Genomic DNA, 24,885 nt, shown 5'->3' with positions numbered 1-24,885 from the left:
ATCAATTAAAACAGAATAGCCGATACTTCAGAACTTAAAATGATCTCTACTAGAGTAAACGTTAATAAACAATAATAGTATGACTTTTCAATGACAGTGACATTACAAAAACAATGAACACTATTTTACAAATGTGTTGATGAGGACTCAAAATCAGTGCTGAAAAACCTGTAAATCGTTACTGTCTTATTGAAAAGCAATAAAAATATCTCTCCAATAAAAATACAGCTATTGAGATGAATCAAAAAGCAAACTATCGTGAAAAGACGTATCTAAATGGTAAAATTATGAAACACTAACTGGACCAGGACTCTCCACTAACTGGACCAGAACCGTTCTGTTTTCCAAGCGGAAACCAACTGAAAGCGGAACTGAAGAATCTGGAAGACTCCAACCGCAACTTGGAATGGGTGTCCTCCAACGGTCTAAGACACTCGAAAAATTTCCTCAGAACCTACGACCGAGAAAAATCGAAGGTTTTCCTTGATTTAAGTAAAAACAATCTTCGGATTGTCACGGGATTTCTAACAACTGTCTCCTCAACGAACACCTCAGTAGGCTGAAGCTGAGAAACAACGGCGAATGCAGATTCTGTGGGAAGTATGGGGAAACACTAGAACACCTCATCACTGAGTGCGCCGAGACGAGGACCATTCGTGCCATGAACTTTGGTACGGCTGATGTCAAGGATGGAGAGCTGGCCTCTGTAGAGCCGTCTCAGATACTGGCATTTGTTAAAGCCTTGTTTATATATTCTTTAAGTTGCTCAACCGGCTAGACAAAATGTGCTGCCAGCTGGAGGACAAATCGTGAACCTTTCGGGGCGGAGTCAAAAATATCGATTATTTTCGTTATTTTCCTCAGAGTAATGTAATAATACAGCCCGCGTTTCTGCATCTTTAATAGTGATCAGCTGATTAAGAAATTTAAACGAAACTTTTATTTTATTGTAGATTATTTTTGCCTGTTATTTTAAAAATTTTAAACCGTATTAACAAAGAAATTATTATTTCGATATGTTGGTACATTTTTTATAATTTACGATAATGCTAATTACTGTTAATTAATATTTAGAAAAAGTTACATACCTACTTTCATTTGATTTAATGCAGGTTTATAAAAGAATCATTTCATTCTTAGATTATTTTATTCTAAATTGAGTGTTTTACAAATTTTACGATATATTTTTTTTTGTAAACATAAAACTTTTTACATTCTTCATTAAATGTTCAAAAAATTGCAACTTGCTTAAACAAAAATTGTAAATATGAATTTTTTAAATGAAGAAAAACGTGTAGGATTATTGGTTCAACTTTTCTTGGCCATACATTTTCCAGGATACGTTGACCGGTGAACGTTAATTACGTTTTTTAGAGAACGGTTTTCAAGACATGTTAGAAAAGTTAAATTTAGATAGTCGTGCATCAATAGGAATTGGTTCCAACATGACTTTCATTATGACACCCCATAATGAAAGAAATGTTAAAAATTATTTATATCACAATTATGCAAACTCAGGGATCGGAAGAGGTGGACCAATTGCATGGGCCCCCTCGAAGAGGCGGTACGGGAGAACATTTTCTAAAATAACTTAAGTGTATGGGGTAGTGATATTATGAAGTTTTAGTTTGCGTAATGTAAATCGTAAAGAACCGTTTAATAATATATTCTATGTTTTTATGTTATAAATCATAACAGAGTAAGAATACCATGCTAACTAAGTAAAATTAGCCAAGAAAGAAAAGAATTGGCTATAACTATAACTCTGCATCTAACTGTAATTTTATATACCTATATCGCAGAAAAGCTTAAAAATGGCGATTTTTATGAAGTCATGGCCAACTATGGTCAAAAATTACAACTTTAGAAAAAATCAGAAAACACAAACTCATTAGGTATGTGATGTGTCTCAAATAGATTATAATGGAATTAGGGACAAGTTTTAAAATATCCAAAATTTGTTTTTTTTCGAAATATCTAGTAAGCGATAAACTTTTTCAAAAATCCGAAAGGCGCATATATTTATGACCCCACAAAACTGCAATTCTTTCCCTATTAACCGACTCTCTATCTCCAAGAGTTTCCGAGATACCCATAGAGAACATCGTAGGAAACCTACCCTGTATAGTATTTTGAAACTAACTATTATTATTATTTGACTAGTTTAATTTGATTAATAAGGACTAGATTAATTTAATTTCAAATAAATTTGATCAGATTTTTTTTCGTATATTCTGCTACCAGAAAACCAAGATTATATAATAACGCACTTTTCAACGAAGTTGAAGGAAGATATAGTGTATCTATCACAATACTTAATAGAACTACTACAATTATTACAAGAAAAACAAAAAGAAGAAATACCCAAATACCCCTTCACCTACTACTCAACTACAAAATAAACGAATATAATCTCTTAAAAACACTACACAACTACTTATTCTTGTATTCTACACTGAACAAATTATCAAACTTACTAATTTATCAAACAAAAAGAAAAAATAACAAAATTATCCCTCCACCTACTACTTAACTACAAAATAAACTATAAAAACACTACTAAACTATTTTTGGTAGACTACACTAACATGCTACACTAAACAGTATAATTAAACTTAATAAATTAATCTAATTTTACTTAGATACTAAGTAAAATAGTATTTAAGTACTACTATTACTTACTACAACTACAAAGAAAAAAGAAATAAGAACATTTTCTAAAACTAGAAGAAACAGAACTTCCATACGTGCGATCAGGATTATAGATCAAGCGGACAAAGAATATAAAATACTTTAAAATGTGCATTCAGAAAGAAAAAATACCTCGAAAATTATCTAAAAAAATTTGTTATTTCTTATCAGTGAGAAGCATAGGCCTCGTCGGTCTTGAAGAATTTGTCGGGTATTTACAATGGTCGAATTGTATAATTGCCAGCTTTTATAGCATATCTAATAGACAAAAAGTATCTGGTCGATTAGTAACCAATTGGCACAGTCCGAAAATTATCGATTTTTATTTTCTCTGTTTTTATTGGTAGCTTCAAAATTCAGAGTAACAAAAAATATTTTTTTGTAGGGAAACCGGTCCTGCCATCTAGTAGTCTTAGTCCATAAACGTCTTAGGTTGATCTACTTTAAAAATATAGAATAGAAAACAAATTTCTTGCAGTAGAGGTATATAATAAAATTATATAAGGATTCTTGCCACGTAACTGCTAATATAGAAATTTAATTCTACGCTGTGTTTGTCATAATACGGCTCAATCTGCTCTCACTACCGGTTTCGGAGCCCTACTCCATCATCAGGTGAGCTTGGGAGATCCACAAAATGACAACCACAACGCAGAGATAGTTAATTCCGATTTGTCGGAAAGTATCGGTTAGATATTAAGTCCCGAACGGGAGATAGCGGCCTGCGTGCAATGGTAGTACTTTCGTACCACCGAGGCGCAACTATCGATAGTAAAAGGCTTTTTTTCAGGCAAGCCAAATTATAAAATAGAAAACAAATTTCTTGCAGTAGAGGTATATAATAAAATTATATAAGGATTCTTGCCACTTAACTGCTAATATAGAATTTTAATTCTACGCTGTATTTGTCATAATGCGGATCAATCTGCTCTCACTACCGGTTTCGGAGCCCTACTCCATCATCAGGTGAGCTTGGGAGATCCACAAAATGATCCACTACTGCAAGAAATTTGTTTTCTATTTTATAATTTGGCTTGCCTGAAAAAAAGCCTTTTACCATCCTTTTACTATCGATAGTTGCGCCTCGGTGGTACGAAAGTTCTACCATTGCACGCAGGCCGCTATCTCCCGTTCGGGACTTAATATCTGATACTTTCCGACAAGTCGGAATTAACTATCTCTGCGCTGTGGTTGTCATTTTGTGGATCTCCCAAGCTCACCTGATGATGGAGTAGGGCTCCGAAACCGGTAGTGAGAGCAGGTTGATCCGCATTATGACAAACACAGCGTAGAATTAAATTTCTATATTAGCAAGTGGCAAGAATCCTTATATAATTTTATTTAAAAATATATATACAAGGGTTAAAGCCTTAAGACTGTATGATGAGTTATAACTCGTTAAAACTCAAGAAAGGGGAACACAATATATCTGTAAGGTCGCGGTGACTAACTCCCCTCCTAAACATTCTACATTCTACATGGTAAAATGATTTTTAAATTCCTCGCTTTGTTAACATATTACATAGAGTGTTTCAAACTTTCACCAAAATATCAACATTTTGTTTTCCCTCGTATAATTGACAGATGGAAATTTTTACTTTTAATTTAGAAAGAGATACTAAAAATTAAATAATTTAGCTACAAATTGCTTAAAATCGCAAGTCAAGCGCGGGTACGCAAATATTAGCGGAGTTGACTAGCTGGCTAGCGAGTAAGCTGTGGTAATATGTTGATTTTTCATTTCTTTTACAGTTTGGCGAAAGAGGATCAGGCTTTAAAGCGAGAACGGGCAGACCTCAGGATTTCTACACGTTAAGAGACGAATGTTTGGCCAATGGCACCCTATTCGAAGATCCAGAGTTTCCGGCAACGGATTCAAGCCTTTTTTTCAGTCATAGGCCCGACAGGCACTACGAATGGAAGAGACCGCACGTAAAACTCTTAACCAACTAGACTCAGATGCAAAGAAACTCAACAGATTTTTTTTCGTCAAATTGAAAGTGTTATATATTTTTTGTTTTTCGTCTTATTTTCGAGAAATGTATACTGCATAGGAAATCCCATGCAAATTTTGAACTGTCCAAATATTGGCTCCCCTATTAATCTTACATCTAAGCCGTAAATAGAATTTCTAAATACACAACTCTTTGATTAACCTATAATAGACCAAATACTAAACTTTATAAATAACTGATTTTAAGAATTGAACGTGATATATTTATATACAATTTTTAAAAAATAAAAATGTTGCTAAAAATAAAAAATATTGTTACGTTTTTCGTCGGTTCCGTGTGGATAGAAAGTCACAATTTATTTAAACACTATTTATTTAACACTAATTAACAAAAACAATAACGATAAAAGACTTATAGAACTATTTACAAACGATTTATAACTAAGAATTTATTTTGAATTTTAGCGCGTCAACTGTATATTTATAACTGCCCCCTGTAGGCCACAGCCGCCGGCTTTTATACCGACAGGTAAAGAACCCTAGAATAGTCCATAGATCGTTAGGTGCGTAGAGAAGGATTTTGAATGTTCTCGTATGTACTAGTCCATTCCAGTGGGACTCGATTCTTCTCGAACGAATGAATCATAACCGTGTCTATTCTTTAATGCGATGTTAACGGGTCCGCAACACTGCCCCCTTCTTAGGCACATGCTCGTCCCGAGATGTACACGGTGAATGAAGATATTTGCAAAGCTGGCCCCTGGTACATTGCGAAGTCTGGTAGAAATAGCAGTCTACAGTTTTCTCTCCCGATCTCAGCTTTGGGTTGTAGCAGCAAACGAGGATCTCGATTCCCGTAAATCTGAACAAGACTTCAATCATGTTCCGGATTGTACGCCAACTCAAACCATCGAGTCCACACGCCAGCTTCGGAATGGCTAATCGTGCAATGTTGTTGTTTAGCAGGGCTTCTCTCAGTTCAATCAGGGTCTTCCATAGATTGAGATAAGTCGGCTTACTCGGGGACCATTCCTTGGTGACCAGGTAGAAGATGTGCCTTGCTTGACCATGTGCATTGTCGGTTAGCCTCAAGACGCTTCCAACCTCTGGATCCTGTCGGCGTAGTTCTCCGACACGCCCAAACTTCTCATTGAACGTCGCAGCGATTCCTCTGGACATCCGCAAATCTCGAGCCACACAATGAGCGAGCGAATAATCAGGAGGCACGGAAAAGAGGTCTCGTTGATCTTCTTTGGTTACACCATAGCGAGCCTTCTCACTGCTGTTGTATCGGGCCATGAAATCGTCAAAGGACATCTCCGAATCAGGGGGATCAAAGCTGCAGGTTCTCACGGTCCCAGCACGATCTTCTATTTCGCCTTGGTAGGGGCTCAAACGGTTGAAATGGACTACCCTCGGTTTTCCTTTTGGCAATTTTCTGATACGGTATACGACGTCATTAATTCTATCCATGACTTCGTATGGCCCTTCCCACGAGGATTGTAGCTTCGGAGATAACCCACGACGTCTCTGCGGGTTATATAGCCACACCAACTTCCCTGGTTGGTATCCTCCATGCTCAGCTTGAATGTCGTAGTGTTCCTTCATTCGGTCACTAGCACTTTGAATATTTAGGCGGACTCTCTGATGAATGTCGTCCATCCTTTGACGTAGTGTGTGGACATAATCTTCTCCGGCGACTTCTTCTCCCGGTCGGCAACCAAATTTCAGATCACAGGGTAGGCGCACTTCCCGTCCCATAACGATGCTGGCTGGAGTTTGCCCTTAGATTCTTGGACGGATGAACGGTAGGCCAACAGGAACAGGTGAAGAAATTTGTTCCAGTCTCTTGGTGGTCAGAGACTACTTTGGCCAGATAACGGTTGATAGTTCTGTCATGCGTTCAACCATCCCATCGGATTGTGGATGTAGAGCAGTCGTCCTGGTCTTGCGGATGTTCAGGACTTCACAGACGCCTTGGAACAGATTGGACTCAAAGTTTCTTCCCGGATCTGAATGAAGCTCCATGGGAACACCAAACCTGCAAATCCACTCTTTAACAAGGGCATCAGCAACGGTGGACGCTTCTTGATTTGGCAACGCGTAGGCCTCGACCCATTTGCTGAAGTAATCCATTACTACCACAATGTATTTGTTGCCATCGTTCGTCTCCGGGAAAGGACCAGCCACGTCGATCGCTATTCGTTCGAAGAGACTGCCGACATTGTACTGGCGCATAGGGGCTTTACCACGCTTTTGTGGCCCATTGATGGCTGCGCAAATGTCACATTTCTTACATCAGGCCCTCACATCAAGTTCATCCAGTAGAACCGTTCACGCAGCTTGCCAAGTGTTTTGGTAACACCCAGATGTCCACCGCTGGTTCCATTGTGAACTTCCTCCAAGACTTCTGGGACCCTCTTCTTTGGAATGACGATCTGCCTTTTCTCTTCTTGTCCCTCCGGTCTCTCGATCACACGGCGAAGTAGTCCGTTATCTATTACCAAGGAATTCCACTGGGCCCAGTACGACTTTACGTTCGGCGAATATCTGCAAACTTCTGCCCACGTTGGTCTTTGGCCTGCGTTTTCCAGTTAATTACTAAACCTAATTCTGGGTCACTGGTTTGGTCATTTGCAAGATCTTCGGGTGCCAACTATCATTAACCACAGTTGTTCTTAGGAGTTTCACTTCTTTCTCTTCTGCTCGGGAACAATGCTTACAGTCCTTAGCGCAAGGTCTTCTGGAAAGTGCGTCGGCATTCCAATGGATTGCCCCAGCTCGATGTTCTGTGTCGAAGTCAAATTCTTGTAATTGTTCAATCCATCTAGCTACCTGCCCTTCAGGATTCTTAAACTGCAACACCCATTTCAAAGCAGCATGGTCTGTTCTTAACAAGAACTTTCTTCCATAGAGATACTTGTAGAAGTGTTCCACTGCTTTAACTACTGCTAGTAATTCTCGTCTGGTTACACAGTAGTTCCTTTCCGGTTTTGACAAGGTCTTACTAAAATATCCAATGACTTTTTCTTGACCATCCTGGATCTGAGACAGAATAGCGCCTAACGCAACATTGCTAGCGTCGATATCCAATATAAAGTTTCCGTTGCCAAGAGGGTAGCTAAGTATGGGCGCACTAGTCAGGTCCTTCTTCAATTTTCGGAATGCCTCGTCAGAATCTGAGTCCCAAGAGAAACGCCTCTCGCCTTCGGTAAGTCTGGTCAATGGTTTTGCGATGGTGGCGAAACCCTGTACATAGCGGCGATAATATGTGCATAGTCCCAAAAAGCTTCGTAGTTCATGTTTATCTTTAGGTATTGGCCACTCTTCCACTGTCTTGGTCTTCTGTAGATCTACCGCAACTCCTTGGGAGGAGACTACATGTCCCAAGTTTCAAACCAGAGCTCCCTAGTCGCTTGAAAACTTCTTCCAAATTCTTCAGATGATCGTCAAAGGATTTCCCAACCACTATGATGTCATCCAGGTACACTAAACAGGTAGTCCAGGATAGACCCTTTAACACAGACTCCATTAGTCTCTCAAAGGTAGCTGGCGCGTTGCACAATCCAAAAGGCATGACGGTAAATTGCCACAGTCCGGTGCCCACCGAGAACGCTGTCTTCTCTCTGTCTTTCGGCGCCATGTCGACTTGCCAATATCCACTCTTCAGATCTAACGTAGAGAATATCGTTGACCCCGCCAGCGTGTCTAGAGTATCGTCTATCCTCGGCAGGGGATAACTATCCTTCTTGGTAACATTATTGAGCTGCCGATAATCAACACAGAACCTGGTGGTACCGTCTTTCTTCTTTACTAGTACTACCGGCGATGTCCACGGGCTGTTAGATGGTTCGATGACACCCTCTTCTTTCATTTCTCGAAGGATTTTATCAGCTTCTTCACGTTTGGCGAGCGGAAGTCTTCTCGGATTTTGTTTGATTGGTCGTGCATCTCCGGTATCAATTTTGTGTTGTACTAAATTGGTACGACCTCTCTGTCCTGCTTCTCCTTTATCAAACACATCTTGATACTTGATTATCAGGTTTCTCAATTTTCTTCTATTTTCGGGAGATAATCCTTTAACGTTTACTAACTCCTTCACCATTTTGTCCGGAATTTTTGAAGTCGAAACTTTGGAGGCTTCCACGCTTCGAACGACTGAGGAGACCGAACAACAGTACCCTAAGAGGGTTCCCTTCTTCAAGGATACAGAATAATAATTCGTGTTCATTACTCTCACCGGTACAGTTTTCTTCGCTCGTAGCAGGGCTTTTCCAACAGCGATCCCTCGTCCTATTTCGCTGTCATGGTTCCTTGGCTCCAACAGAATAATACTCCCATTATTCATTTTACCTTCTAGGCAACCATCCAAAAATATCTCACAGCGCTCAGGGATCGAAACATCTTCTGCTACCACCACGCGAAGCGTCTCCTCACATTTTCGATGCAGAACCACTTCTTCTTCATTTATTTTCAAAATTCCTTGTTTGAGGTTTAGCTCAAAACCTCTAGTGGTCATGATGTCCATTCCGAGAATAAGTTCATCTTCGATGTCTGCTACTAACACTCGATGATTAAAACAGGTGCTTCCGATAACAAAATTAAGATCTACCTCTCCATGGATGAGAGCGGAGCTTCCTGTAGCTGTACGTAGTCGCCATTGTGTTGTTTTAACCTTCTTCGATGTTTTAAGAATGTCCGGTCTGATGATAGTTTTCGTCGCACCTGTATCCAACAGCATAGTCCGGAACTCTCCATCAACAAAACCATCCACAAAAATGCTGTTGAATTTGTGTTGTAGAGGCGACTTGAGCAGTTTCGTTGGGGCATGTTGGGTACAGGTCGACGTGTGCCCCTTCATTACGACCTTTAGTAGTTTTCCGACCTCGACGAAGCCGGTTCTTCGTTCTTCTCCTTACAAAGGCTTCGCACGTGTCCTACCTGTCCGCAGTTCCAGCAACAATCGGTCCCTTCTTGCCCATGTACTGGTCCATTATCTTCCGAATAATCCCTTCCACGGATTCGTCAGAACATTCGTCGATGGCCCGTACTCTTCCTAAAGACCGAGAACTTTGTTTCGCGGCCTCAAATTCTAGGGCACGTGCTAAAGCATCCACCAAGTGCGTTGGGTGGGCTAGGAGAAGTGCTTGTCTTGTCTCGTTGTCACGTAAGTCGTCGGAGAATGCCTGTACTGCCAACCGCTCCATAACATTCTCTGGCGTAGCAGGGTACGCAAGGCGAACGAGGCGGGCTACGTCGGCTTCAAACTCCTGCAGAGACTCATTTGACTTTTGAATGCGATTTTTTAGCTGGGAATGACATGTTCCAAATGAGCTTGGCCGTACCTCATTTCTAAATGTCGTACCAATTGCTGATAATCTCCCTGTTCCGATGGTGACAATGTCTGCAGAATATCAGTCGCATCTCCTCGCAGTGCGACAGTCAAAGCGGTAGCCTTTTCAGCGATTGTCCATCCGTTCGCTCTCGCAACGGCCTCAAACTGGCAAAAATAATTGGCCCAAGCGGTTTTTCCGTCAAACTGTGGAGGCTTAATAACTGACTTTGAGATATACTTATTTTCGACTAGTTTCGGTGCCTCCGATGTTTCTTGACATTTTGGTGAATTGGCCTTTTCTATTTCTTGTTTTAAAATTTCGATTTTTTTATTTACATCGTCCTCAATTTGTGTTATTTTGTCTTGTAGTTCTGTAGAATTTTCTATAATCTTTTCTTCTAATTCCCTGGAAGATTCCTGGATTTCTGTTAACTTTTCTTCTAAATTAAGTATTTTATTATTAAAGCTGGCCTGTATGTCTTTGGAATTTTCTGCAATCTTACCTTCTAGAATATTAATTTTATCTTCTAATTTTTGGGAATTTTCCGTCATTTTATCACTGATTTTATCTTCTAAATTAACTTCCAAGTCAGTTATTTTACTATTCAAATTGTTCAAGTTGTCATCTAATTTTTGTAAGGACGAGTCAAGGTCACCTTCCAGCTCAAAGCAAAATGTGTCAGGATCCTCACCTTCCTCAATCAAAACGTCTCTCAGTCTGGCTTGTAAAATGCTTTTCTTTCCATCTGTTTCGCATTCCCTCTCTTCTTCCAGTACGCATTTTAATTCCGACATTTTCAAGTCTTTCAACAATTTTTCCGGAGCCATTGTCTGTCTTTTTTATTTTCCTAGTCTATCACACGCCACACACTTGACACCAATGGTTACGTTTTCGTCGGTTCCGTGTGGATAGAAAGTCACAATTTATTTAAACACTATTTATTTAACACTAATTAACAAAAACAATAACGATAAAAGACTTATAGAACTATTTACAAACGATTTATAACTAAGAATTTATTTTGAATTTTAGCGCGTCAACTGTATATTTATAACTGCCCCCTGTAGGCCACAGCCGCCGGCTTTTATACCGACAGGTAAAGAACACTAGAATAGTCCATAGATCGTTAGGTGCGTAGAGAAGGATTTCGAATGTTCTCGTATGTACTAGTCCATTCCAGTGGGACTCGATTCTTCTCGAACGAATGAATCATAACCGTGTCTATTCTTTAATGCGATGTTAAGGTCATCTGAGGGCGGGACATATAGTTAGGTTAGGTCGAGTTCACACGGGTCCGCAACAATATATAACAATTTAAAATTGACGAAAAGATTTTCCGTTGCGTTTTTTTTGCATCCGACTCTACACAAAATTGATTTAAACTAACAATACTATTGGTGTTTTGCAGGAAATTTGCCACAATCCTCAATTTTTCGTTGAGGGTTTTTCACGCTTCGATATACAACAGGGTGAGTTGGGAGACTGTTGGCTGTTGGCTGCAACAGCCAACTTGACCCTGTACCACAAACTGTTCCTGCAAATTGTTCCTGACGATCAGGATTTCTATGAACAGTATGCTGGGATCTGGCATTTTAGGTACGTAAAAGTAAAAAGTATTTTGTTTTCAAACGTCACAAAAGTATTAGTTTTTGCGACGTAATTGACAATATAAAAAGTCATTTTAACGCCTAAGCTTAAAAGTACGAAAATATAATATTAAACTAAAAATATAATGCCAAATTCAGGTATTACTTTTAAATCATTTTATATTATTAAGAACGTTTAAAATTGTTTAAAAATTAGGTATGACGTTTGAAAAAAATAGCATTATTTATTCGGAGTAGAAAGTAACTCTCTATCTTCGGCCCGTCCGTCCCAAGGATACTATACAGATAAGGATAGTTCGATTCCTGCTGTCTAGGGACAACAACTGTCATCTAGGGACCGAGTTGAAGTTCGCGCTAAAGATTTTAGACAGTGACAGTTATTTTTGCGTTTGACGGACGAGCGCACAGTGCGGCGGAAGATAAATCTAGCTGGACAAAACCGTTTGGTTAGAAATAAACCAAAAAATGTGTACTGATAAGAATAAATAGCAGATATTCCAATTGATATAAAAATGATTTAATTATTTTTTGGTCGTATATATTCTTTGTATTTCGATACATTTTTATCAACCAAATTTGGTCGTTTTCTGCTCAGCAAGGCAGAGGTTATACGAAAACAAAATATTTACAAGTATTTATACATTTTATTCCAAAGCCAAACTATGTTGAAGATTGCCATTGTATGTACTTTTCTACTATGTACGTATATTATTTGTTAAAATCCTTCGTGCCTTTGTTCTGCAGATATCAAACTTTCATTTTTTTTCAAATATCGATATATTGAATGATGTAGATCTTTTGAGTTACCAATAGTTACCAACACAGGTAGTCACAGTCACAGGGAATTCAAGCTTAACAGGTGAATAGCCAAAAGTTTCATTTCAATTGGATAGTATAAAAACGAAACAAAGTCTCGTTAAAGGGTTAATTGAAGAGCATTCAAAAGAAGAATTGGATTTTGCAAGTACTATGAGCTTTAGGGCTAGTGGTAGTAAGGATGCTGCTGTAATTGTTGAAACCTTATATGATTGCTATATATTATACCATTTGCTACATTCTTAGAGTTTAAGTCCCAAACTTTGCTTCTGAGATTTTATCCTGCTAGAATAACCATCCGCCACACTGTGAAGCGCTGGTCCCTGCGTGACGTAAGCATCCACGGCGACTACGACGGCGACGATTTGACGCGATCGAACAGTCCTTTGGAATATATACAATCCTTGGACCCGTTCAACGTTCGATACGAGCATATCTTTGATCTTCGTCTCTTTAACGCTAACCGCGCCGATTTCGCCTATCTCTTTCTCAAATGATTGAACGTTGAACAGGCTGCGAAATCCAAGAATATATGCAATTTGCCAAGTGGTCTTTTGCGTGTTTTTAATGGACACAAATCGATATAAACGCATCATTTATTTATTAAGCAATGTGGTGATTGAAAACCTGGTGTATGGTGGTGAAAACTGAAAACCTTCCTATTAAAATTAAGGGCTCATACTTGAAGATAATTTTTTTGAGGTGTCTACCAACCTTTTTTTATAAGTTGAGTATAAAGTGAAAAAAAATAGTCGATTTTTTTGACCCACCCAAGTGGTGATTGACGTTGTTATTAAAAGTCATGATCACGTTACCGTTTTGTACGACTTTTGGTAACAGTTACGTTACGTGATTTTTTGATATCAGTGATAAAATCACAGTTTCCGATATATCGCTCATCACCAGAACACACCTTTTATTTTTTTTTAATTTTGTATCTAGGTTCTGGCAATATGGCAAATGGCTAGACATAGTGATCGATGACCGATTACCCACCTACAGGGGACAACTGATATTTTTACACTCAACGGAAGAAAACGAATTTTGGAGTGCCTTATTAGAAAAAGCCTATGCCAAGTAAGTAACCACCGCTGCGCTGCCTCATTTTTCATAGTAGCTTAATCTTTTTTTTTTCTTAACAGGATGCATGGGTCATACGAAGCCCTAAAGGGGGGGTCCACGTGCGAAGCCATGGAGGATTTTACAGGCGGAGTCACGGAAATGTACGAAATGAACGCATCCCCACCCAATCTATTTCAAATTATGCTGAAAGCTTACGAGAGGGCGTCACTAATGGGATGCTCTATTGAGGTATAATAGTCATTTATCCAGGTTATCAGGGTGCAATCCTTCAGGTTCCCCAGTTCTGCTTTGTTCTGCTTTGTGGGTTTCCACTTGGGAAGCAGAACGGTTCTGATCCAGTTAGTGGGAGTATTCGCTTTTTTTTAGCTAGATTGTTTTTTTTTATTGTAATCGCAAAACATTTTCCGATGCACGTCATCAATCATATCGACATTGACATAAAGTCTATAAACCTGACTAAATGTCAGTACTAATAAAAATTTTGACAAAAATGTTTAAATTTGTTGTATAATAAAAGATACCGAGCGGCTTTTCATTTTACTTTATAGAGCACATGACTGTAATAGATATTTTATTTAGATTAAAGCTGCAAAAATTAATTTAAACCGAATTTTATTATTGTAAATTGTAATTGTTGTCCTTTATTATTTTAATAGGAAGGTGAATTGGTCAAGTGCGAGTCGGACTCGCGCACGAAGGGTTCCGAACCATTTCGATAATGAATGGTTACAACATTAGGCACTATATTATTATAAACTTTTTTTCCGATTTACCTGAAATTTTGAATGCGCGTATAAGTAACTAAAAAAATGAAGAAACACATTACTAAAAATTATATTAATCAATAATAAATATGCAAAAAAGTAAAAATAAATATGTAAATATTAAAAAAAAAGATTAAAAAGAAGTCGCCTTGACTAGGATTCGTACCTGCCTTACTACGGCTCCAACGTCATAGCAGCGTAAAGTCCTTACGCTTTAAACCATGCGGCTACCGAGGACTTGAAAGATTCTATGTAAAATTCTTACTTAAAAGATAATGTTTAGTGAAAGTACTTTTTTATTTATAAACGTTTATTTAATTCTGTTTTTAGTATTTGTTCTTATAGCGGCAACATAGATACATTATCTGTAAAAATTTCAACTGTCTAGCTATAACGGTTCATAAGATAGACCTTTGTGACAGACGGACGAACGGACGGACGGACGGCGAAGTCTTAGTAATAGGGTTTCGGTTTTTACCCTTAGGGTACGGAACCCTAAAAAACAAAACGCACATCTATAATGCATAGTAACATAAACGCAACCCGATAATGTATTAATTCGCAACAGGGCCGCGCCGACCCCCGGTAGCGCCTGTGTGCGTAACCTATGAAGCGCCTCTTTTTTTATCGTCATGATTCGCCATTACTATTTTTTTTTCAAATTTTTATTGAAATTCTACAGTTTGCGAAATTAATCTTAATATTTTCGTGATTGCTCTAATATGGCCTCCTCTATAGATATTGTAGCTAAATTTACTAACATTTCCTGGATTATTGTTGAGCTTAGGTATTTTTAATTTAGAAAAGAACCTTTCTGTCCTTGCTTCCGTCATGAATTATCATCATTGAAAATTAAATAATGATGTGATATTACATGTTACATTATTACAAAATGAATGATAAAAATTAAATAATCGTTTGAAAAAAGATCATGACATAACTTCTTCACACAAATCAGCTTCAATATCCAAAGAATAATTTGCTGAAAGTTTCTAATTCTTAATCGACTTTGGCTCATCATTGGGTTGTAATTCTTACAATTTTTTTTAAAAGATTTATTTTATACAAAATAAATCTTTCGTCTTAAAAGATATATTTTCCGATCATTTATAGAGTGGTCTGAAAGTTCTCTGTGGAGCTGTCTCAGATTCTGGCTTTTGTTAAATTCCTTAGACTGTATGATGAGTTATAACTCGTTATAACTCAAGAAAGGGGAACACACAATAGATCTGTAAGGTCGCGGTGATTAACTCCCCTCCTAAAAATTGTACATTCTACATCTACCTGTTTTAAATTCAGCATCGCCACCTAATTTTTCGGCAAATTTCAAGGCATCATTTATAAAATTTATCAAAATTTTTGTAGGTTCTAATTTCTTTCAAAAACTTCTTTAATTCTGTTAGATCATCTAAAACTACTGACATATTCATATCGATAGACTAAAATTTTACTCACAAAATTTACTTTTGTCAGTACTAGATGCCATACACCATACACTAATGAACAAATAAATGAAAAAGTATTTACATATTTTTTTTTCTGCTGGACATTTAACGTCATATTTTTCCTTCTGATCGAATAATGTAAATACATTTCTGATACATTGGTAAAACAGCATAATATATTGGTTTCATGAATTAAAATATTTATAAATTTGACATAAATTCAAAATAAAATTTGGAATCTAGTTACTGAGTAATATAATTTATTTTGCTTTGAATTTTAGTAGTTAGTTTTGGATTTGAGTAACAAAAATAGTTTCAACAATTGGCGCTTATATTTCATCCGACGCCTATTCCCTATTGCCTCGGCGCCTGTGTGCGCCGCGCACTTCGCACACATGGGCGCACGGTGGGGTATTAGCATGCAAAAGGTGATCGAAATTCGAAAAAGCAAATTTCCCAAAAAAACGATAAATGATAAGTTAAATCATGTCTGCCATGAATAGCGTTGCTATGGGTGTGTTTAGTTGCATTCATTCGTTTCAACGAAACGTCAAAGTTGTTACTTCTCACAGATAAGAGGTAAATGGCTAAATTTTATGTTTAAAATTATAAATTGTTGTTGTTCTTGTGCTCTTTTTACGTTTATATTATTGTTTTGATTGAAAATGGCTCAGCAAGCTGCAGGTATGTATTCTACAAAAACGTATTATTTATTTTGATATTCTCTATACTAACGATTTTTTTTGCAACTAAAAGTTAGGCGTTCATAAAATTTGATTAAATTTGTGACATTTTTATTATACTTAGAGATTTAGTTGCGCATTTCGAAGAATTCAGCATATTGTCTATATACGTTTTACTTAGTAAACATTGGGCTTTCATACAGTAAAATAAAATACTGCGACTTTTTGCGACTTTGCTGATAAAATGAGAAAAACATTCTTGGTTTTCCCTAATTTGTCAATCAGTGATATACTAATGCGAGGTGTAAACCGCGATGGCATTGTTGTGTACAAAGCGATCGCATTAGTGCCATTAGCAGTATAGCACAATTTGGCATTAGTAGCGAATTTAGTGGTATGGGCATTGCTCGCGGATCAGTCGTAGCATTAGTAGTATTAGTTGCGATATTACTACTGGCATTAGTGGCATTGACCGTGGAAACACTGGAACAGTGATTTTTCTTTCTTTTTTTAGAATCGACGAATTATCCTGTATTTTGTTCATATTATTTCCTCTTTAATTGAAAATAGCAATAATTTATATAAGGTCTACATAAAAAAATTTCGATCAACTATCTGTGTCATATACCCCACTGTGGGGCGGCTCGGCCCTGATTCGCAACAATGAAAGTAGAACTGGTAGATCCTTTTAAATCAATTATTCTTTAAAGATTGGACATGAAACAGTTCTGCTGTTGGATAAAATTTAGTATGGCACTCGCGTGTTATAACATATAAGTCACTTGAGAAAATTAGCCCTCTCGGCCTACGGTCTCGAGGGCTAAACATTTCCCAGCGTGACTTATGTGTAAGATAACACAGTAGTACCATAAATAACTATAACAATTAATGTATAATAAATTATAACTATTGTAGCCGGATCCTAATGTCGTGGAAGCCGAGACTCCCGAAGGACTTGTCAGAGGACACGCCTACAGTATCACCAAGGTCCAGTATGTGGATATCAGGACGCCCAACGTAACCGGAAAGATTCCTTTGTTAAGGTTGAGGAATCCTTGGGGCAACGAAAACGAATGGAATGGATCCTGGAGTGACGGGTTAGTGAATCTATACTAATATATAAAATCCTTAAGTGACTCACTGATTAATCACGATCCTGTTTAAACCACTCAACGTAAGAAGCTCAATTTTGGCATACAGGTTGATTCTAGGGTGTAGAGGTTCGATAAGAAGGCATTTTTCGAAATTCCAGTTCCAAGGGGGTGAAACCACCCCTCAAATATTACAATATTTTTTATTTAAAAAACGGTCAAGTTTCCGAAAAAACGCTTAAATACGTATATTTTATTTTGTTTTTTACATATTTTAAGATTTTTTAAAAATGTATACAGGTGTTTCGAAAAATCTGGTCATTGATTAATCACGACCCTGCTTAAAGCGCTTGACGTAAAAAGCTGATTTTTAGAAAACGGATTGACTTTGGGTTTTACACCCTAAGATAAGAAGGGATTTTTTGAAACTCTAATTCTAAGGGGGTGAAACCACCCTTCAAATATTACAATATTTTTTATTTAAAAACCGGTGAATTTTTCGGAAAAACTCTTAAACACATATATTTGATTTTGTTGTTTTACATAATTTAAGATTTTTAAAAAATTTATACAGGGTGTTTCATAAAATATGACCATTGAGTAATCACGATTCTGCTTAAACTGCTTGACGTTTAAAGCTGATTTTTGGTAAACGGACTGTAGGGTGTAGAGGTTCGATAAGGAGGGATTTCTCGAATCTCAAATTCCAAGAGGGTGAAAACGCCCCTCATATATTACAATATTTGTTATTTAAAAAACGGTTAATCTTTCGAGAAAACGCTTGGACACGCATAATTTATTTTGTTTTTTTACATATTTTAAAATTTTTTAAAAAATGTTATAGGGTGTTCCAAAAAGTTAGGTAATTGATTAACCACGATTCTGCTTAAACTGCTTGACGTAAAAAGCTTATTTTTGCAAACGGGTTTTTAATTTTTAAAAGAGCGAAACAAAAAAAAAATATATATATATATATATACATCAATTAACGAACTAAAAAAAAATATTGAAAGAGCAAATATCTCCGCAGTCCTAGAAGTCTCGCCTTGCAAATTTGATGGTGGTAATTTTAAAACAATGTCTTTCTAAGTTGGAGAACGTTTAGCAATGTCTTTCTTTAAAACATTATTTACCTCAGTAACTACAGTTTTGATCAATATGAAAAGCTTTGGTTGCGGACGTTAAGGTTACATCTCCGCTGCTGGTGAACTTTGAAACCTTTTTAAGATCTTTTTCTGTATATTTGTTTGGTTTCTTGACATCTTTTTGTTATCTTTGAGTTGTGACTAAAATTATAAATATGCATTCTATTAAGTTGTCTCATATTTACCCCTACATTTGTCTCATTATTACCCCTCCAAAAAAAATTGCTTCTCATACCAACAGGACTTAATTTAAACGGACATGCCTTTTTCGACATGTACCGTAACCTATCTGTGCACGCGACGACAGGGGTTGAACGCTTACTACTTCATACTGATGTCACCAGACAAAAGGTTGGTACTCAAAAGTTTTAAACCTCAAAACGAGTCAATAGATTTTGTAGTTTCAGATTTTCCATGATTGATCACACAAAGATTAACCAAATTATGGGGATGATCAGTTAACAATTACGGTTAAATGTTCCTAACAAGGAAACTGATTGAATATACATTTTCAGTAGTTTTATTTGAATGTCTCATTTTTTCCCTAAATATGGCGTGTCTCATTTTTACACCATTTGACCCTAGATAAATGTTGTTGAAATCACTAATGAATCGCTTGAAATCACTATTAGTTTCTTCATTTTTTTTGCAGTGCACCAGAGTGGAAATTTATCTCGGATTCTGAAAAGGCAAGTCTCGGACTGGCGTTCGACAACGACGGAGAATTCTGGATGTCCTACAAAGATTTTGCCAGACATTTTAGCCGCGTGGAGATTTGCAACTTGAACCCGGATTCTCTATCCGAGGACGAATTGAAAGAGGGCAAGAAAAAGAAGTGGGAAATATCGGTGTACGAGGGCGAATGGGTTAGAGGCGTTACGGCGGGAGGTTGCAGAAATTTCTTAGGTAAAATTATAGCCAAGACCCGCATCTCTGCTTAGCGATGGGTTGTTTTTAACGACATTTCATAACGCTACTTTCAAAAAATCACAGGTAAAGCTTGATTTTCATGCGTCCGTTTTATCCCTTGATACGACAGCGCTCTGAACAAGCGGCGCTAGCAACGTCCGGAAAACGAAAATTTTAAGAAAGTTGGTTCTTTAATAAATCTTTTGCTATGCTCTCCTTGCCAAAGTGCGGGCCATCTGGCTGCCGGTAGACTGCCCGGTTCACTACTGCGCATCACATCTGTACAGGGTATCCCATTTTCGTGTGGTTTATGGGATTTTTCGTGTATGAATAGAGATACAATGATGCGATTTTCACATTACTTTGCTACTTTTTTATGAAACTAAATATGCTACACATATGTTTGCCCTTGCCTCCTTAGTTTCTGAAATACAGGACGAATTTGTGATGCGCAGTAGTGAAAACATGTTGAATACAGATATGATGTTGAATACAGATATGATGCGCAGTAGTGAACGCAACGTCTACCGGCAACCAGACGGTGCGCACTCTGTTCAGGAAAACATATGAAAAGATATATTAAAGAACCAGCTTTCTTAAAATTCTCTCTCGATAACGTTGCTAGCGCTTAGGTTATAAGTAAAACAGCTTACTTACTCATTTGCTTACTCTAGTCTGGTTAACTTTATTTAACATCGCTACCCTCGATCTGAGCGTATTGTTATAAGAGTACTACTATACTATATGAGTGTTATTTTAATCTGTTAATGTTAATAAATGTTGTATGTTAATCTGTTATTTTTTAGAAGTAGTAACTGTTACGGGTCTGGTCAAACTCGGAACACGTCGATTCCGACATCGCAAAGAGAGCATGCTATGTTTTATACCTGTTATTTTTTTAATGTCTGTTACGAGCTTGGTTGACTTTATATCACGAACCATCGCTGGTATGTCACTGTTATGCTTATAACTGTTATTTTTTATTTTATATATTCAACAGTTGTAAATCATTAAAATAACGATGCTTTTTTTTCACAGGAAACATAATATATAGAGAGTGATTCGAACTGTATTGTGGAAACTTCGGCAGCATATTCTGCCGATAAAAATAAGTAAAAAAGTTCGTATAAATGTATGTCCGAAAATGTTTAGTTTCGGAGATACAGGGTGTAGAAATTTCATTTTTATTTCGATTTTTTCCAAATTTCTGAAGTAACGTCAATATTCGAATGAAAATTGACGTCTGGGAGTTTTTTGACATCAGAAATTCAATATTCAGCAAATATTGACGTTATTTTAAGCATTTTAGGACATACATTTATACGAACTTTTTTACTTATTTTTATCTGCAGAATATGCTGCCGAAGTTTCTGGAATGCAGTACGGACCACCCTGTATATAAAACAAATTGTAAATTATTTATTAACTATAGGTTTAAACAATTAATTTCAGATTCCTTTTGGCACAACCCTCAGTTCAGGATAACGCTGACAGAGGTTGACGACGAAGACGAGGAGGACGGTGCTACAGGTTGCACGTTGATAGTGGCCTTGATGCAGAAACATCGCAGAAAAATCAGAATGTCCGGAGGGGATTTACTCACCGTGGGTTTTGCTATTTACAATGTAAGTAACATATTAGAGCAAGGTCCTAGGGTCGCCAGATATTACTTATTTTCTCACAAATAAATCGTATGGTATACTATAGTAATAGTAGGTATGGTAATCGCAAAACAATTTCCGATACACGTGATCAACTTTGAGTGACAAGCGATGCGCTGCCAGATCGTGATAGATTTATGAGACGAATCTTAATTTAAAAGTGACAAACAATATATTTCTTATGTAATTTTTAAAGATTTTTACGCTTTATTTTTAGTTTAATAACTAATATTTTAGAGCAAGGGTCGCCAGATATTATTTATTTTCTCACAAATAAAACGTATGGTATAATATAGTATTAGTAGGTATGGTAATCGCAAAACAATTTCCGATGCACGTGATCAACTTTGAGTGACAAGCGATGGCGACAGCGCTGCGAGATCGTGATGGATTTATGAGATGAATCTTAATTTAAAAGTGACAAACAATATATTTATTATATCATTTTTTAAAGATTTTTACGTTTTATTTTTAATTTAATAACTAATATTTTAGTAATTAATTGATTTATTTGTTTTATAGCTTATTTTACTTATTACATATTGGCAAAAACTAGTCCATTACAAAGATTTAAAAGATTTATTATTTTTATTTTTTTATTTCTTTATTTATTTTTTTTATTTTAAGCGTTATTATGGGTTATTTATTCATTTATTGATGTACATCTTACAACGCCATAAGTGTAATAACAAGTAAGAGGGTGCTATTAATGCACAAACTAACAATCACAGAATTTAATAAAAACTAACATAGAAATAACTTTGAAAGTGGTGTAATGTGCTTATCAATCAAACTTACTTCTCTGACTGCAGTCAAGGGTAATAGAGGACCTTTATTGCCACGTTCTCGTTCAAAATAGTTTATCAGGGAAGCTACAAGCTCTTAGCTTCGACTGTTTAAATGCTTCGGCATATTTTCAACACATAATTTCAAGAAATGCAATACAAAAACTCGAAAATTTAGTTCTTAAAAGAACTGTTTGTGCTTAAAAGTACAATTAAAAAAAAGACTATGAAAATAGGCAAAAAAACGAGAATTACTCACAAAGATTCAACAACAACCCGATATTATACAAAATAATGACTGACATTAGGATAATTGTCAAATAATAAACGACAACCTTGCTGAAAACGGCGCAATGTGACCAACAAAGCGATAATAAAATTCATTTTAAACTAATTTTTGCCGCTTTAATCTAAATAAAATATCTATTACAATCATTTGCTCTATAAAGTAAAATGAAGCTCGGTATCTTAAATTATACAATAAATTTAAACATTTTTGCCAAAATTTTATTTAGTCAGGTTTAGAGACTTTAGTATCAATGTCAATATGATTGATGATGTGCATCGGAAAATGTTTTGCGATTACACAATACAGTTTGCCCAATAACAAAGTCCTTGACAGTGATAGATGTGGCTGTCATTCTAATTTCGAAGTAGTTTATTTTATTTTATAAAGAAATAAGTTGGTACAATTGGAACGCATAGCATGAAATCTTTGAATAAAAGGATTAAGGAAGGAGCATATCAAAAATCTGAGATCGACCGTGACGGGACTCAAAAATGGCCGACTTAAATTCCGGTTTATCAGTGCCGTTTCAATTTTATTCCAAACATGTAAAAATATGATGTAGGGTAGACGTGGGGTAGACTTAATAATTTGTTGTTTTGTTTTACGTTGTGAATAAATGTTGGTAGTTATTAAAATTGTGATAAAAGTATATAATTCTAATAAAAATAGATATAAGTTATAATAATTATTTATTAACACAAACATCCGATACGCTACCGAAGCAGGTAAGTCAAATTGACGTATCTAAATTCTTTGACATCTAATCTTTGACAAGTGGTAAATAAAAGCAAAAATGCAAGAAAAAATATATAATTAGTTAATTTTAAGTGAATTTTATAGATGATCGGTTTACTACACGTATGTATATTATATAGTCACTTACTATCGAAAAGTTATTCCATTATTTCCCTCGATTTTTGACCGATATCTACCGCACGCTTTACAACCATCTATTTTATAGTTTTTTTTTTCGACAAATCGCAATAGTGTGTTTGTAGTTAGGCATGGTACAAAGAAAACAAGGTATGATCGATAGCGGCTCCAATTTCGTTCAGTTCGCGCATACCACCTGTGACGTCACTAGGAAATTAAGGAATAAATAAAAAATAAAGAAAGTTGACAGGAGATCTGCATTTTTTGGGGTTATGGTAAAGAATTGTTTATTTTTAAGACTTTTTAGTTCGTTTAATTTAATAGTTACTAAAACCAGCAGTTCCAAAAATATATTTAAAATAAAAGACAAAAATCCAAAATATTAATTATCTATTAACATGGATTTGGACGATAATAGGTAAGAATACTAAATTTATTTCTATATTCGGTATAAAATTGTTTATTAGGTTTTTAGTACTTTTAGTTCGTTTAATTTAATAATTACTAAAACCAGCAGTTCCAAAAATATATTTAAAAATAATAATTATCTATTAACATGGATTAGGACGATAATAGGTAAGAATACTAAATTTATTTCTATATTCGGTATAAAATTGTTTATTAGGTTTTTAGTTTGCGATGTTTATGGTAAATAATTTTCATGTTCATTGCCTCTGAATTCACATGAGGACAGAGATGAGGATATCTATGGAAAAGTAACCACAAGAGGAATTGTTACATCATTTAAAAAATGTTGGAAAGTTTATTGTTTCCCATCGAACAGTAGAAAATGCCAATGCAGATGAATGTATTGTCAATGTGATAGAATTAATTCCAAGGGTGAAGTTTATTATAATTAGTGACCTGTGCTTCTTTTTATATGTAGATGTTTCAGGTTTTGAGAATAAATCGGTTGAATGAAACCCAAAATTTAGAGGAAGATGCCCATCAAGCCCATATAGCTCAAGTTTCCTTTAATGGTAGGCAATTATTCAATGCAAATTAACTTTTTAAGTGACTGAAATATTAAATAGTTTACAATATGGTATATCACTAAAAATATATTTTACTTTTAGGTACAATTAGGGCCCGATACATTTCAAAAAGTAGAATATTATTTTATATTAAATGAGGTATTGTACCAACAATCAATTTATATTAATACCGGAGATTAAAAATCACAGAATAAATAGTTCTTTTTTTTATACTACAAAAATAAACTAGGTATAGAATACAACAGTATTTAAAAAAATAAATAAAAAGTTATGTCCCGGCCGAGATTCGAACTCCGGTCTCTCGCTTCCTAGCCCGACTCCTTATGCACTGCTCCACAGTAACTTGCTTAGCGATAATTCAATGACGGTATATAAACAAAAAAACAGGTTTATAACAATATCTTGACGATTTGAACTGGCGCGCGAGGCGTGCTGACCAATAGCGCCTGTTATCACCTGTGACGTAGCAACCAACCTGCGCAATATCATACCTTGTATTCTTTGTACCATGGGGTTATGGTAAAGAATTGTTTATTTTTAAGACTTTTTAGTTCGTTTAATTTAATAGTTACTAAAACCAGCAGTTCCAAAAATATATTTAAAATAAAAGACAAAAATCCAAAATATTAATTATCTATGAACATGGATTTGGACGATAATAGGTAAGAATACTAAATTTATTTCTATATTCGGTATAAAATTGTTTATTAGGTTTTTAGTTTGCGATGTTTATGGTAAATAATTTTCATGTTCATTGT

The 24,885-nt window shown here is 36.0% G+C and overlaps 1 protein-coding gene across 3 annotated transcripts in view; it reads left to right on the top strand.

Annotated features, from left to right (window-relative positions):
• Positions 1–24,885, top strand: part of LOC115887705 (calpain-A-like) — a 113,439-nt gene that overhangs the window by 41,757 nt on the left and 46,797 nt on the right. For all 3 annotated transcript variants that reach the window (XM_030907177.1, XM_030907178.1, XM_030907179.1), the window contains 7 exons: positions 4,444–4,623; positions 11,390–11,577; positions 13,347–13,481; positions 13,547–13,715; positions 17,295–17,476; positions 19,268–19,521; positions 20,977–21,149. In XM_030907177.1, the coding sequence (XP_030763037.1) occupies positions 4,444–4,623; positions 11,390–11,577; positions 13,347–13,481; positions 13,547–13,715; positions 17,295–17,476; positions 19,268–19,521; positions 20,977–21,149 (1,281 nt within the window). The remainder of the gene's footprint in view (positions 1–4,443; positions 4,624–11,389; positions 11,578–13,346; positions 13,482–13,546; positions 13,716–17,294; positions 17,477–19,267; positions 19,522–20,976; positions 21,150–24,885) is intronic.

This window comes from Sitophilus oryzae, unplaced genomic scaffold, assembly GCF_002938485.1.
Source record: "Sitophilus oryzae breed Bouriz unplaced genomic scaffold, Soryzae_2.0 scaffold_610_pilon_pilon, whole genome shotgun sequence".
Lineage (NCBI taxonomy): Eukaryota > Metazoa > Arthropoda > Insecta > Coleoptera > Curculionidae > Sitophilus > Sitophilus oryzae.
Note: the sequence above shows the minus strand (reverse complement) of the source record. Positions and strands in the feature narration are given on the sequence as shown.